This window comes from Stenella coeruleoalba (assembly GCF_951394435.1).
Source record: "Stenella coeruleoalba genome assembly, chromosome: 2".
Lineage (NCBI taxonomy): Eukaryota > Metazoa > Chordata > Mammalia > Artiodactyla > Delphinidae > Stenella > Stenella coeruleoalba.
Window position 1 is genome coordinate 86,460,406 of NC_137147.1, and position 16,473 is coordinate 86,476,878.

Consider the following 16,473-nt stretch of genomic DNA (forward strand, 5'->3'; position numbering starts at 1 on the left):
TGGGGCCTTTACAGGGTGAGGGGCTGACCTCAACACTCCTCAAACACTGGTGATGCTCAAAATTCTGCTGAGCCAGGAGGAATGAAACATGGCAGCAAAGTGGGGCAGGGCTTGTCAAAGGAAACAGCTTCAGGCATTGGTTTCTTTCCTACAGCTCAAGTCTTCAGCATAAAACCCTAAATGTGACCTAGAGACACAGCGGCTCAGAGCATCAAACAACAAAACAACACCTGGGGACTTCTGTGGTGGTGCAGTGGTTAAGAATCCGCCTGCCAATGCAGGGGACGCGGGTTCGATCCCTGGTCCGGGAAGATCCCACATGCTGCAGAGCAACTAAGCCCGTGCGCCACAACTACTGAGTCTGTGCTCTAGAGCCCGCGAGCCACAACTACTGGGCCCACGTGCTGCAACTACTGAAGCCCGTGTATCTAGAGCCTGTGCTCCGCAACAAGAGAAGTCACTGCAGTGAGAAGCCTGCTCACTGCAACGAAGAGTAGCCCCTGCTCGCTGCAACTACATAAAGCCTGGGAGCAGCAATGAAGACCTGACGCAGCCAAATAATTAATAAATGAATGAATAAATGAATGAATTAAACAAAAAACATCATCTGATTCTGGCCTGGAGAGGGAGTTACCTGTGGCCCTGGGCACTGATGGGAGGCTGCGCCCTCCGGGGCTCCAAGGTCCCCAGTGGTGACAGAGATGAAGCTTATGTTTGGAGCTATGAAAAAAATGTGTGGACCCATGAAAGGGGGGCCCTCTGGGGCTCGTGGTGACAGTGCTTTTGGAGGATGGTAGACGACAGTGGGTGTGGGGAAGGGAGGCAGTGAGGCCTGAACGCTTCTGCATACTTTCCCACTTCGGTGGGGATGCCAGAGAGAACCTCCCCACAGCGAGCAAAGGGCTGATGGACGGAAGTTATAGGAACTGCAGGCGTGGGCCTGAAGGGTAGCTGGGCAAGTGGAGGGCAGGAGCATGGCACTATAACCCACTAACTCACCCGCTCATCATCCCTTCAGCAGATATTTATTGAGCATCCACTGCATTCTAGGCTCTGTGCTAGTTCCATGGGTTACAGTGATGAATGAGATAAAGTCCATGCCCTCGTGGAACTCATATTTTTGCAAGGAACACAGGTAATCAAACAGGCGATACCAGCATGGTGTAATAAGTTCTACTCCAATAGGGGTAGAACAGGGCACATGGGGGCACATCAGAGGGGCCCCTCAGTCAGAGTAGGGGTTAGGGAAGGCTTCCGGGAAGAAGTCAAAGCCTAAGCTGAGACCTTACATGTGAGAAGGAGTTAGCCAGAAGGAAAGTGTGGAGAGTAGAGAAGTGAGGAAAGGGGAAGCGACGTTCCAGAGGAGAACTGTACAGGCGAAGGCTCTGAAGAGGAGAAGACTGACGTGTGTGGAGAGCCACAGTATCGTCTGGTGGGGCCACAGCAGGGTGGAGACAGTCGGGGAGATGAAGCTGGAGGAGTAGTCAGGGGCCTTGTTTCTGTATCTGTCCGGAATATCACAGTCCTTGTCAATGCCTTGTGTCTGTAGAGCCGCCCACGTTGTGTAGAGCAGAACAAGAACTGCAGGATTTGCAAGGGCTGAAAAGCCCACGTCAGTTCGGCTCCATCTCTGTCCTGCCCAGATGGGGTTCTTGTGGCACTCAGGTGAGACCCTTCCTAACCAGAACAAGGCGAATCAGCCCATTTACTAGAGAGGGGCAGGACAGCCTCAGCCTGTGACCTGGGCTCTGAGACCACAACACCCGCCCAGCTGCCCTGACTCTAACTGGGCAGCTTTGGGCAAATCACTTCAGCTCTCGAGGCTGCCATTTCAGCATCTAAAAAACGATGGACCATTCCGGCTGAGCTCTGCTACGGGGTCTTGCACGTCTCACAATATGATCTGAAGAGATGACACCGAACTGCAGGGTCCGGTTGGTCCCCGACTCCTGCGGCTAAACTCCGAACATGAGTGACAGACAGTTCAGGGCCTCAGGCTTACTGACCAACCCTCTCCTCCATCTGTGCTTCGAATATTGACTTACCCGCTGCTTATCAGGGTCCACAAAGCGGATCCCAAAATAGTCTTTCTCAAGCAGGTTCAGGTGGTGGCAAAGAAGGTCAAACAGGTATTGGCCTTTGGCATCTCTCTGCAAAGAAAGCAAGCTCCGTTGAGAAATGGGCGGGCTTCTTCAGTGTAACTGTGTTTTGATGGTCATTAAAAATCGTTTGTAACAGTTGCATGAGGATGTGAAAGGGGCACATGTCCATAACTATGTCCTCCATATTGTGATGGATTCAACATTCTCAGGAATTCTGAGGCTTTCAGCACCTGGAAGGAGCCCAAGAACCCTTCCTTCCACAAAGATGTCAGAGAAGGCAGATAAGAGTCAGGTAGGCCCAGTTCCCACCTATAATGCACACAGCGTTCCTCTGGACTGTCGTGTGGAACTCACCAAGTCCAGCTGGCTCTGCCTCTAAAGTGCATCATGAATCCTCCTGCTTCTCTGCATCCCCGTCACCAACTCCCTAGGTGAAGCCACCACCACCTCTCAACTGGACCACGGCCAGAGCCTACTAGCCAGTCTTCTGCTTCTGTGCTCACCCTTTCTCCACATGGCGGCCAGGGTGACCGCGATTTAGACAAACTGTCTTTTTTTAATGAATAAGTAATACAGGCACATAGTAAGATATTCAAACATACAAAAGAATATACTATGAAGAGTCTCCCTTTTACCTGTGCTGCAGTTCCCCATCCCCAGAAGCAAACCCTCACCAGCTTCTTGGGTATCCTTAATGAGGTTACTTTATACACGGGCAAGCCTATATACATACACATCTCCTGTTTTAAAAAGACATCAGCAGCATATTTTATACTGTATTCTGCTTCTTGGGATTCTTCCCCATCACGGTATCTTGTGACTCTATAGCAGCACATATAGATATGCCTCACGGCTCTTAACTGCAGCGAGCACGCAGTGATCTTTAATGACTTTGCCACTCCTGTGTGACACTGTCAGCAAGGGGTTTCTCTTGCTCTCAGAATAAAATCCAAGCTCTGACCGCGGCCTCCAAGGCCCTACACGACCTGGCTCCTGCCTCCTCTCTGAACTCACCCCAAATCATTCTTCTCACCACTCTCCGGCCACCATCTCTTTGTTCCTGAGCAGGCCAAGGCTTTTCTGCCTCTGCGTCTTTGTACCCCGTCTGCCTGGGATGCCCTTCCTCCAGCTCTTCATGTCCTTGAGGTCTCAACTCAAATGTCCTTGCTGCAGAGAGGTCTTTCCCTACAGAACAGCCCCTCCCTGTCACTGTCTATCTCATTTATTTATCCTGTTTATTTCCTTCATGGCACTGACAGTCTGTCATTATCTTGTTGATTTGTTTACTTATTTATCATCTGCTCCCTTTCTACACCATACTTTTCACGAGGGTAGGAGCCCTCCCCCAGAAGTTAGCACAGGGCTTGGCATATGGCAGGTGTGTCCTCAATAATTATTTGTGGAAACAATGGATAGAAGGTGGAGGGGTGGCTAAAAGGTTTTACAAAATGTCAAGAAATTAGGCCACTTCTAAACCCATAACCTTCTCCTCAGGGACCTGCCTGGGTATCTCTGATGAGCTGGGAGAATGACTTGCAGGGAAGTGTCAGGACAGCTGGAGCTCTGCAAGACAGCATCTCTGGGCCTGACCCCAGTGGTCTCCGCAGTTCAGCTGAGATGCTCATCTCTGGTGGATCTGTGTTTAATTCCGCATGCAAATCAAGGTGGTCTTATAAGATCCAAACTATCTCACCTATGACAAGGCCCAAGGCCACGGGTAATTACAGAAGGACCTGGCCCTGCTCCTGGAATGGACAGATCTTTAAGACCTCAAAAGGTTTACCCCTCACCTCTGTCCCTTCTGCCAGCTCACCCTATACTTTTCCAAGGAGAACTAGGGCAGGATATCAAATCTCTCAGTAAGTATCTTAAGAAGCTTACCCTTGCAGGATTGGAAGGATGAGTGAGTGGACAGCTCAACTAAGGAAGATGGTGCCACGTGGGCACCTCCCGTGCTCTTCTGCCGGCCTCACACTCCCGCCCACAACATAACCTTGAGGCAGCTGGCCCCATTCTTACACCCTTCGGTCTCCCACAAGCAAGAGCTACTCTCACAACAGAGCCTTGTTATGAATCACACGGGGACTTCGGGGCAGTGGGCCACAAACCAGGTCTTTCAAAGGACTCCATCAACAACTGTCACTGTGGGCAGGGGCTGTCAACTCTTTCCTTACTGATGCCCCAGAGTGTGGGAAGAGTTTAAAGTCATTTTTAAGGTTCTCTGGGAACAGAGAAAATATGCTTAACCCTGTCTCAAGCAGCATGTCCTGTACTGTTATCTCTCTCAAAGCAATTGAAATGGAATACTAAGAGACAGTTGCATATTATGAATATTTTTCCCTACAAATTGTCCTTTGCACCAAGCTGGCTATTACACTGTGATCAGCTGGGGTGAGTTTTTTGTTTTTAATTGAAGTATAGTTGATTTACATATTATGTTAGTTTCAGGTGAACAGCACAGTGATTCAGTATTTTTGCAGATTATACTTTATTACAGGTTATTATGAGATAATTGGTATAATTCCCTGAGGTATAGAGTATATCCTTGTTGTTCACCTATTTTATAAATAGTACTTTGTATCTGTTAATTCCATACCCCTAATTTGTCCCTCCTGGTGTGAGTTTTAATGGCTGAAGAAGTTCGCTTCCTTACATACAACAGCCATATTAGCAGAAGCCTGGGGCAGCCATGGGGAAATTGCACCTCTGTGATAGAAATCACATGGACTTTTGATAAGACTCATGTCTTCCCGCAGACACAGAGAATGGACTTGAGGACACGGGGAGGGGGAAGGGTAAGCTGGGATGAAGAGAGAGAGTGGCATGGACATATATACACTACCAAACGTAAAATAGATAGCTAGTGGGAAGCAGCCGCATAGCACAGGGAGATCAGCTCAGTGCTTTGTGACCACCTAGAGGGGTGGGACAGGGAGGGTGGGAGGGAGACGCAAGAGGGAGGGGATATGGGGATGTATGTATATGTATAGCTGATCCACTTTGTTATAGAGCAGAAACTAACACGCCATTGTGTGAAAGCAATTATACTCCAATAAAGATGTTAAAAAAAAAAGGAATCATGTCTTCCACAAAAACAACTCATACTCATGGGTTGGCAGCTCAAATACACTTGTAGGGCTCTTAGCTGGTAAGAACATTAAATTCAGCAGATCCAACCTCAGAGTTCTTCCACTTCACAGGAAGAAAAAGAAGCATGGCTTTTCTCTTTAGGTAGTTGTAAAACAAAAAAGACACATCCTATTGTACATTCCCTTTATCAGTGGAAAAGGATCTTTTTATCATTATTTCTCAGCATCTGGTGAAACCTCTGCTCCCCACCATGAAGTCAGAGTTCCCTCAGGTTCCCACTTACCCGTGGTGGAGGCATGGTTTTGAGCTACGAGGCTCTTGTGGAGACTAATGAAGACAAGCATCTTCCCTTGCTGTGTCTCCAAGGCTGGAGGGAAGGAAGGGAGAGAGGTAGGAGCAGAGCTCCTCCTTAGAGCGGAATCCCATGAAGTTTAAAACCCCAGAAGAAACACAAAGCAGGATCTACTGAGAGCCGCTGGGACACCTTTCACACAGAGATGCAATCGCCCCTCCCTTGGAGCACCCACTCCTGTGGCTGGTGGAGTGGCCCCAGGCAGTCTTTGGGGGGAAGGTCACAAGGCGGACCCTCGTGGTGGGTTTCTACAGCAACCCTCTGACAGGGGCTAGGGTTTAGGAATTTAAAACTTCCTGGCCTTGCACTTCCAGATGCCAGCCGTGTCCTAGGATTCCCTCTCCGTGGTCTCCCTGCCTTAAGTTGGGGCTTTCTGGAATATTCTCTGGCAGCCAGCTTTCTCTTTTGGTGGGACCGCAAAGTCCAGTGAGTTCTGTCTCCTTTTCCCTTTGCTGGCGGTTGCCCTGGTGCTATGCTAACCCGTGTGTTGTGTGCTCAGTGTTGCGCCATTGATTATACTGGAGAAACAGGCACGCACGCTGACAGGTGATTACTGTTTAGTCACAAAGTCGGGGCTCCAAGCCTGAGGCCGTTTATCTTCAGGACAAGCGAGCTGAGGCAGAGCACCCGAATCCAGCTAAACCTCAGAGGTTATTCTCTTCACAAGGACATTAGTGGGTCAAAACAATGTATTAAGCACCCATCTAAAAAATAAATGTACATTTTATGAACCACAATAGCACCTACACACATTTGAAAATAATAGTACGTACACATGCATCCTTTTAATTCTCTCTCTATGGTGCTCAGAACGATTCATGAGCCCCTTAGAATCGTTTTGAAACTCAGAGGTCAGGAGAATTCATATTGGTGCTTCTTCCTGGAGGGCCTGGTTCTAGCTCTCTATGGTTTGTCTGTTCTTTAGGGAAGGCACTGAAGCAGCAAGCAGTAAGCAGGCTTGGGCCGGTGACCTAAACTGGTCAAGGTTAATTGCATTTTCTGCCTCACAGTCAACACCCTTGGGTAGGAGAACCGCTTTTTTTTTTAACCCATCACAGGGTCAATCCCAGGGACTCTGGCGTGGTGCATCCAGATAAGAGGAGCTAACATGTAGAAAGCTCCCCACTCACTGGGCCTTATTCAATCCAGCTTACCTGTGAGGCAGGTAGATTATAAATAAAAACTACCTGAGTCGTGAAGGGGGCACGAGCCATCACAACTTTCTCAGATCCTGGGCCACGTGCAGTTAAAGGGGAGCTGGCCGTGGTTTCACGGCCCTTCAAGAAGGCAGAGGGGAGGTGGAAGGTTGCAGGAGGTGGGCACCTGCCCTCCAAAAGCACAAGAGTCCGGGGGTGCGGAAAGGCCATGCCAGGATGGGGGGTGCCTGGGGGAGGAAGCAAGGGCTGAACAAGTTGTCCTCAGGGACTTGAGAGGGAGGGATAAGGCACCCGGCACCCTAGGGGTAGGATGGCATCCCAGCCTCTTTTCTGTCCTAACTTTACATTTACACTTCTTGTAGGCCAAAGACTTGCTGGCTTTCCTTATCCATGTCGTCTAAGGGCATGTGTGTGCAGCCGTCTGCCAGGTTCAGGAGCAGGAGCTGTGTAAAAGCACTTTAATGTCGGAACTTCCCTGGTGGCGCAGTGGTTAAGAATCCGCCTGCCCATGCAGGAGACACGGGTTCGAGCCCCGGTCCGGGGAGATCCCACATGCCGCAGAGCAACTAAGTCAGCGTGCCACAACTACTGAGCTTGCGCCCTAGAGCCACGAGCCACAACTACTGAGCCCATGTGCCACAACTACTCAAGCCCGTGTACCTAGAGCCCGTGCTCCACAACAAGAGAAGCCACCGCAATGAGAAGCCCGTGCACCGCAACGAAGAGTAGTCCCCGTTCGCTGCAACTACAGAAAGCCCACGCGCAGCAACGAAGACCCGAAGCAGCCAAAAATAAATAAATTAATTAAAAAAAAAAAAAGCACTTTAATGTCACAGAGGAACAGCCACATTAGCTCATCTTCTCAGGGCCAGGGCATGAGTACGCTGAGCGGAGAAGTGTGAATCAATCACTGGGGTGCGGTCCTGCCCCTGTGTTCGCACACTACAAGCGGCCTGGCTTTCTGAGGCTCAGGGAGGAGAGGGGCACGAATGCTAACAGCAGGGCCCCAGATTTCTTAACCTCTGCACCTTCCATGCCAATTTACATTTTCTTTGAAGGGACAGAACTCCCGCCGAGCTTCTGGCCCAGGAGCCCACTTTTCTTGCTTAGTCATAAACCAACAAAATCTGCCCAGGAACTGCTGAGGCTGCGGCTAGAAAAGCAGCCAGCTCGCTCTGGTAGCAGATGAGGGAGGGTAATTGCAGGGAGAAATGCAGCTGTACTCTGTCGTATAGCGGGTTGCCCCCAGCGCGGCAGGGCCAGAGCTGAGCCCCACGCAGGCCCTCGCTCCCTACTCTCAGAGGAGATGGACTCCAGAGCTCGGCAGTTAGGCTGGGAACGATGGGGCCCATGCAGGTACTTGGTACCTAGAATATAGCACCAGGAGGCTGCCCTGGAGCCAGGTGGCCATGTGGCTCCTGGGGGAGAGGTCCGGCCCTGAGGAGGGAAGGCAGAGTTCAGAGGGAGAGAGGAACAGTGGTCACCCAGACTCCTGCAGCCACTGGCCCCAGCTAGTCCTTAACAAACGCAGCACCTTCTTGCACCAATAACCAGCCATTCTACATGCAAACTGAGGGAACTGGGTGCTTTTCATGATGCAAATAGGTATGTGTAGGTTCAGATGCCAGGCATGGGGCCTCAGGGAGCCCTGCTGGCAGTCCTTGCTTGGGTCAGAGAACTGGCTGAGCTCGGCGCCACATGGTGTGTTAGGCAGAGGACATGCACGTGGGGCAGGCAAAACACATTCCGTCTGGAACGTGGAGGTCACTGTGTGCAAGTCAACGGCATGGGAGGGAGGACTACGTGTTCTGTTAGCACAGATGGTCCAAGCCAGACTCAACGAGGGCAGTTAAGACCCTCTGAGCAGATCCTCAAACCTGCTGTCGTAGAGCTTGTAAGAGCAGGGCTAACGAGAGGGCTAGACTTACTGAGACATCAGTGACGATGCTTCAAGAGCCAAGGCGTCCCCATTCCTACGTGGATTCCTTGTATCCGGTGAAGTTACCAGAAGGACAAAAAGCCTGAGCTGGGCCTGAAGGAAAGCAAACCCGTCTCTCTTTCTCATGGTGAGGCCACTTTTACAGTAAAGTGACCCTTAGAAGCGTCACTGTTTCTTGCTATTGATGGAATAAATTTCGGTTGTATTTTTCCAGCCAGTGCTGAATACCTCAGTGGACTAGTCATATCATAGCTATAGAATTACTGAAAACTCAGCCTGGCTTGTTAGAAAAAAACTCAACACTTCATATTTGTGTGAAGCTCATATTCTCTCTCTCTTTCTCACACACACACACACACACACACAAACACGCACACACATACACGCACACCCTCTCATACAACTATGCCTACAACGTTGCTTCAGATAATTTGTAAAGAAAGCCCAGCATTTTGGGGCAAATAGACAACCCCTTGGAATGTAAACTGGTGCAGCCACTATGGAAAAGAGTATGGAAGTTTCTCAAAAAACTAAAAATAGAGTTGCTATGTGATCCATTAATCCCACTCCTGGGCATATATCCAGAAAAAACTATAATTCAAAAAGATATATGCACCCGTATGTTCACAGCAGCACTATACACAATAGCCAAGACATGGAAACAACCTAAATGTCCATCGACAGATGAATGGATAAAGATATGCTACATATATACAACGGAATATTACTCAGCCATAAAAAGAATGAAATAAGGCCATTTGCAGCAACATGGACAGACCTAGAGATTATCATAGTAAGTGAAGTAAGTCAGAAAGAGAAAGACAAATACCATATGATATCACTTATATGTGGAATCTAAAATATGACACAAATGAACTTATCTACAAAACAGGAACAGACTCACAGACATAGAGAACAGACTTGTGGTTGCCGGGGGCAGGGGGGTGGGGGAGGGAAGGACTGGGAGTTTGGGATTAGCAGATGCAAACTATTATATATAGAATGGATAAACAACAAGGTCCTACTGTATAGCACAGGGAACTATATTCAATATCCTGTGATAAACCATAATGGAAAAGAATATGAAAAAGAATGTATATATGTATAACTGAATCTCTATGCTGCACAGCAGAAATTAGCACAACATTGTAAATCAGCTATACTTCAGTAAAATAAATTACTTAAAAAGGAAATACAATAGACATCCCCTTGCACCCAACCCTAAAGACAGTTTGACAACACATTTTATTGCCTTTTTTTTTTTTTTTTGCAAAGGGCAATTGCACATGCTATTTGTCAAGCCTGGGAATTCCTAGGGTTAAGGGGAGTGGCCTGGGTGGCCAGGGTCAGGAGCACCATGTCAAGCTCAGCATCTTCACTGGTTCTCATAATCCTGCAGCCTTCCCCCCAGTCTCCTTGCCCCTCAGCAGAAAACTGCTTATTGGCCAGTACCAACAAATGTGGTGGGTTCTAGGCTGGACACATCAAATAATGAAGAGTCCAGGATTTCTGAGTCCTGGTGCAGTCTCCTTTTCAATTACCCTATCAGGTCACTCACGTTCCCTTGGAGCTGACGTGGAGGCAAAGAGAGCAGAGAGGGGAAGGGCCCTGGGAAGGTTCACTGAGGATGAGCCCTGGGCTTGGAGTCAAGGCCCTGCTCTGCCACTTCTCAGCTTGTGACCTCAGACCTGTCCCTTAATCCTTCTGAGCTTCCGTTTCCTTAGCTACAAAACAAGATTAACACTACATCTCTCAAAGGATTATTGTGAGGCTCAAAACAAGACACATAATATACATAAAAACCCTGTGTATTTTCCCTACCAACCTCCTCTGCCTCCTGTGACCCCTTCTTCCCTTAGGCTGAATGGACTTGAACATAACACAGCCTTAGCGATGGGGCTGTGCACTCACGGAACAGAAGCCAGTCCTCCCTGGACAAGAATGCTCAGGTGGGTCCTGGCTACACGTCCAGCTGTGCAGTGTCCCCGAGCTTATGGCGTTGGCCACTATTTTGGAAATCTGCCCCGCAGGGCTCTCAAGGCACAGGTTTGCATCTTCTCCATATCCCAAGGCTATTTTCCCCAGACTAGGTCAGAAGAAAAGTATAAAATATCAAATATATGCCATCAACCCAAACCCCTCGGAGGCCTGACAGCTGTATTTAATTCCACGGGGACAAAGGCAGAGCTTCTTCTGATACGCTCTTGACACGCTCCTAACACTCGGGAAGGAGCGAGTGAGGTGGAGGATGAGACACGACACAGTTTCAACAACCACCATACCTTTTAATGCCTTGGCATTAATTAGAAAAAAAAAAAAATTGGAAAAGTGTATTTAAGTTACTCCAGAGCGCCGATCTCTTTCAAAAACCATAATTGGTTCTCTTTGGCATTAAAGCTATAAGAGTGAACTGTACCTTCAGACTCTTCCCCCTGCAGTCCGCAGGTGACTGCCCATCCTGCTGGCAGGTAAAGGGGGAGGTACGAACAAGCAGAGCTCACAGCTCCTGGATTGGAGTCCCAAGTTCCCCAGAGCTCACTCAGTCACTCACAGCTGCTGGTGTCCCTAGCTAGGACCAGGCAGGTCATTCTCATTGCTTCTCCTGAGAAGGATAACCAGGGCCTCCCTTGAAAAGTCTCTCATCAGAGCAGAGAAGCCTCTGAGGTAGGGTCCAGGGCACAGCTCTTGGTCTATGGTCCCATTGATGGTACAAAGCCACACTGATGAATGACCCCCTTCCCACCATTTAAGTGGAGACAACCTCACTGGAACAACAAAACTGGAAGTCCCAGGAGAGGAGTGAGACAGCTGGGGCCAGAAACCAAGCAGGTGGTGGAAAGATGGTTTATTTTACAAATGCTGAGGCCTGGGAAAGCAATAGGGCAAACCCCAGATCTCCCAATAGCAGCTGTCCCAGTGGTGGAGGGGGATGGAGCGGGGAGGTAAGGTAGGAGGCAATGGCTAGCTCTCTTGAAAATAGTTTCCTTAATAAGCAAATTCAGAACCATACCATGCTCTGGACCAGTGGTTCTAACTGGAGCCTGCATTGGAATCACCTGCATAGTTGTTAAAACAGAATGCTGGGCCCCTCTCCCAGAGTATCTGGCCCAGTGGGTCTGGGATGGGGCTTAGCAAGATCAAGGTGATGCCCATGCGGATGGTCTGGGGATCATGGGACTGGATCCACCCTTCTCCAGCACCTGTTGGTCACTAGCCGCTCTCGGGGCAAGGACTGCAGGGATAAGGGGAAGAAAAAGTGGATATTTGAACTCCAGGACAAATACCACTCTAGAATCATGCCCCTGCTTTGTCAGCACAATTCTCACTTTTTTTTAAAGTGCTCAGTTTATTTATTTTTTTTTTAAAGATTTTTTTTGACGTGGACCATTTTTAAAGTCTTCACTGAATTTGTTACAATACTGCTTCTGTTTTATGCCTTGGGGTTTTTTTGGCCATGAGGCACGTGGGATATTAGATCCCTGACCAGGGATCGAACCTGCACCCGCTGCACTGGAAGGCGAAGTCTCAACCACTGGACCGCCAGGGAAGTCCCACAACTCTCACTTTTTATTCAGTTTTCATGTTCTCACGTACCAAGAGTACCAACTTCAGAGCACTAGGCTTGTGGGTTCAATACTACAGAGGAATTCTGCTCCTTCCTGCCAGATTTTTCAAACTCTACCTTTCATGACAGTGGGCAGCTGCCCAGTTCTGGCTGGAAAGTTCAAGTCCCCAATCACCATTTACTTTCAATGGCTAAGTAGCACAAAATTCACTGCCCTTTTGCCATGAGCTACATCATCAGAAAATAAAGCTGGCAGGTATCATCAAACCTAATTCAGAGAAAGAGCTCCCTTCTCACCCCAGTTTTGCCATCAGTGGCAGGGAGTCTGTTCCAAAACATTTCCTCCCCTGGCCTCTAGGGTCTCTCGTCTAGGGAGCAGGTGGGCTGGGGGCTGCCCCAGACCCGTGCCTGCTGCTGCCTCCTTCCTGCCTCTGTGCTCTTTAAGGTTCTCAGTCAGACTTCCGTCTTGGCTGTCATGACCAGCCTTCTCCTTTCTCCTTCCTGGGCGAGGATCCAGACATTCCTCCATCAGTGGGTGGGGAAGTAGATGGGTATGGGATAGATGCCCCAAGGATGTTCCATGCCAGCGAGGAAAGTCTTCTGTGTTCAGCTTTGAGCCGGGAGTTTGGGGAAGCAGGGACATGAGGGAGTAAGGAAAAGCAAATTCTGAGCCCAAGAGAATTTGGGCAAGTCCTTTCTTTCTCTGAGTCTCAGTTTCCCTCTGTGTAAATGACCTTGTGTCCCTTTATGCCTTTACGTGCCCAGAGCCTCTGATTCTGTTCTTAGCTGACCACAGTAATCACACTCCAGGTCCATCTTCTCTTAAGTGAGGATAAAATAAGTGAAAAAAAAGAACAAAAAACAAAAAACAAAAAGGGTAATCAGGGGCTTCCCTGGTGGCGCAGTGGTTGAGAGTCTGCCTGCCGATGCAGGGGACACGGGTTCGTGCCCCGGTCCAGGAAGATCCCACATGCCGTGGAGCGGCTGGGCCTGTGCGTCCGGAGCCTGCGTGTCCGGAGCCTGTGCTCCGCAATGGGAGAGGCCACAGCAGTGAGAGGCCCGCGTACTGCAAAAAAAAAAAGGGTAATCAGGTAGCTTTACAAGGTGAATGTTCATTAAGACATTTATCACTAGTTTAATTAATTTGAAAAACTCAGGGCCATTGCTCAAAGTAAATGGGAAGAGTAACTAAACAGAATTCATTCAATTCTGGAAACTGCCTCTAGCAGGCCTCAGACAGTGAAGACCATTATGTGAAACTGTTATCCCACTATGAGTCTGGTCATTTTACATTCCGCTGTAAACTACGGAAAAAATCCTCTTAGATCCTCCAGTGCACACCTCCAGCCTCACACAGAGGGAACTGCTGCAGGATCTTCTCAGGTTGGGTGCTGAGGCTGTGCATCCCTCCGTCCTCCCCAGGCCCACTGTTTCCTAGACTACATCCCAGGCGGCAGGGGGCTCCTGAATTTCTGTATGAAAGGGCCTTAGGGGTGACAGTCGGGGCTGGGGAGGGGAATGAAGTTTTCTTTGCATGACCCTGAATATAAGATTGAGAACTCTTCAACTGTCTAGTAAAGAAGGGATAGAGAATGACAGAGATGGGAAGGGGCCTGATAAGGCGTTCCCTCCAACCTCATCCCACACTATCCTAAATTTGCCCGGAGGCAGAGCCTCTGAACTTGGGCTGAGATAAAAGTCAAGGATGTGCTTTGAGGTAAGTGCCCTCCCAGTCCCTGAGCTTAAGTTTCCTGAGGGTTCTTCCAGATATAATTACTTCAGTGGCTGAGCAGCAACAGGTACCTCTTGGTCTATGAATAATTCCTGGGCTTGGAAATGTATCTCCTCACATGCACTGGAGGTGGGGTGGGGTGATCACCTCCCCAGGACGTCAGGTGAAACCACGGTCTAGGCCTTGCAGTATGGTGGAGAGAGCAAACGGAGGTGGCAAGACTTGTGGACGTGTGCCAGAGCTCCTTCAGCAGTTCTTCGGCCTGAAGAGTAGGGGTGAAGGCAGGAGAGGGGGAGCCTTGAGCTCAGCAGCACACCCGAGGTCTCTGGCACATCCCTGTCATCTCTGTGCCTCCGCACAGCAAGGCCGCCAGTACTGAGACCAAGAGTCCCCTGAGGGCTGTACGGCAGCGCAGAGAAGTCACCCCTGAAAAAAATTTTGCACATCTGCTGCAAACTGAATATTGTGTCATTTGAAGGCCAAAAAATGGATGACAAACCCCTGGGAAAAATGCCCAACTCAGTATATATCTATTGAGGGCCTCCCATGGGCCAGGCACTGCCTGAGCGTTCTCAGGACTGCAGAGACATGGGATTTAGAGACATCTAAAAAAGTGACTTGGGAAAAGCCATCTTCTTTCCTCCAATCTCCTGGCACTCACTATGTGTACCATGCACCCATCCTACTGCTGCCTCTCCATGTTCATGTCCCCGTTCCTGTCTGTTACCAGGAGAGGTAGAAGTGTGCTCCCCAGTGTTTGCGCTCATAGCGCACAGCCCAGGGCCTTGTACCTGATCCTCAGGAAGTGTTGGTTGATTAGCTACTAAATGATATGACCAGGCTATTAGCTGAAGATTAGCAGTAGCTCATCTTCCCTGATGAGGTCCTCCTGGGTCTTCAACTCCTAATACCCAGTGAGATCAGTGTAGGAAAGAACAGAGAAGGATCATGTTGGGATAAGACTGCTCCTGGAGATGGAGTCCCTGTCCAAAGCAGAGTCAAACTTAACCCTAGAAATTATTCCAGGATTGGAGTCCCAAGTATTACCTTTTGTCCGGCCTCCTGATTCTAACTCCACCTGCACCTGAGTGGTACAAGGGGCTCCCAGCCTAAACGCCACCAGGCAACAGAAAGTGGCCTGCAGTACAGCTCGGCTCCAAAATAACTGCTTGGTCACCCACACACATCATGGGAAAGGGAAACACAGCTCTGCTTCCAGGAAGGTCTCTAGCTGGGTCCTTGCCATAGAAAAGGGAATTAAAAGTTCGATACTGGAAAAGACTAATCATTACGTATGTGTAATTATATTGATGTGAATCTCAGAGCCAAGTTCCTTTCAGGAAGTTGATATTGGAAAACACTTTCATGCTCCTGGGATCATGTGGAATAGGAGTTAGGATGTTTTTTTTTTTTTGCGGTATATGGGCCTCTCACTGTTGTGGTCTCTCCCGTTGCGGAGCACAGGCTCCGGACGCGCAGGCTCAGCGGCCATGGCTCACGGGCCCAGCCGCTCCGCGGCACATGGGATCTTCCCAGACCGGGGCACGAACTCATGTCCCCTGCATCAGCAGGCGGACTCTCAACCACTGTGCCACCAGGGAAGCCCTAGGATGTTTTTAATTTCTGTAAATTATAAGACACCTTCCCATGGGCAAATTCCACATGTCTCTAGGTATTTCCCTCTTTCCCTTACAGTTTTTCTGATGCTTTGCCTGTCTTTCTAAAATATTTCCCGACACCTAGCCAAGGTGCCCAGGATCTTCTTTGGGCTTCAGATCAATGGGTGATTAATAACATAGGATTGGATACCTGCCTTGTCGTTTGTCACAGGTCAGGTTATACACGAAGTGACTCTGGGATGGAGGTTAGCATGCAGGATGTTTTTAAGGAGTGCTCTCGGAATTGACACCCATGGAAAGTTATGAAAGAAAGCTGGAGTGGGCCGAGGGAGAAGGTGAGCTGCAATGCAGGCCTAGTGTCGACTAGGCTGAACTATGGAGAGCTCTGGAGCTAGAATGGTCCTTCAGAGTTATTTCAAGTTGAACCAAAATAGCCAGGCCTTGTACACCCCTGCTTGAGCAGTCACTGGATGTAGACCACTGCCAACAGCACTCCCAGGGGATTGGGTGGAACATCAGAGTCTATCAGATCACTCTCAACACAAACCCAAAATCATAACTACCATTTCTTAAGAGAAACGTGCAAAGCATTCCTCAAGCATTCTCTCTGATGCTAACAATTCCATAACAAAGGTTTCTATTAATTCCATTTTACCAAAGAGGAAACCAAGGCTTAGTGGAGTTAAATGACATATCTAAGACCACACAACTAGTATGTGGGGCTCAAATCCAGGCCTACCTTGCCCCAAAGTTCACACTCCTTCCATTATGCTGAACTGCCATCCTTCGATTTTTCTCGTATGTCCCCTGCGGAAGCAACCTACAGCTCCATACTTCTATGCAGCTTTGGGTTGGATTTATAATCCTCTGACTCTATGTCTAAATGCATAGCTAAGCCCATTGCTTGAATTCTTTTC

General features: G+C 49.0%; 1 protein-coding gene across 3 annotated transcripts in view; it reads right to left on the reverse strand.

Annotated features, from left to right (window-relative positions):
• The window catches only part of FRMD5 (FERM domain containing 5), a gene marked incomplete at its 5' end in the record, with an annotated part of 339,686 nt that overhangs the window by 43,789 nt on the left and 279,424 nt on the right, over positions 1-16,473 (reverse strand). For all 3 annotated transcript variants that reach the window (XM_079914501.1, XM_079914500.1, XM_079914499.1), the window contains one exon: positions 2,046-2,150. In XM_079914501.1, the coding sequence (XP_079770627.1) occupies positions 2,046-2,150 (105 nt within the window). The remainder of the gene's footprint in view (positions 1-2,045; positions 2,151-16,473) is intronic.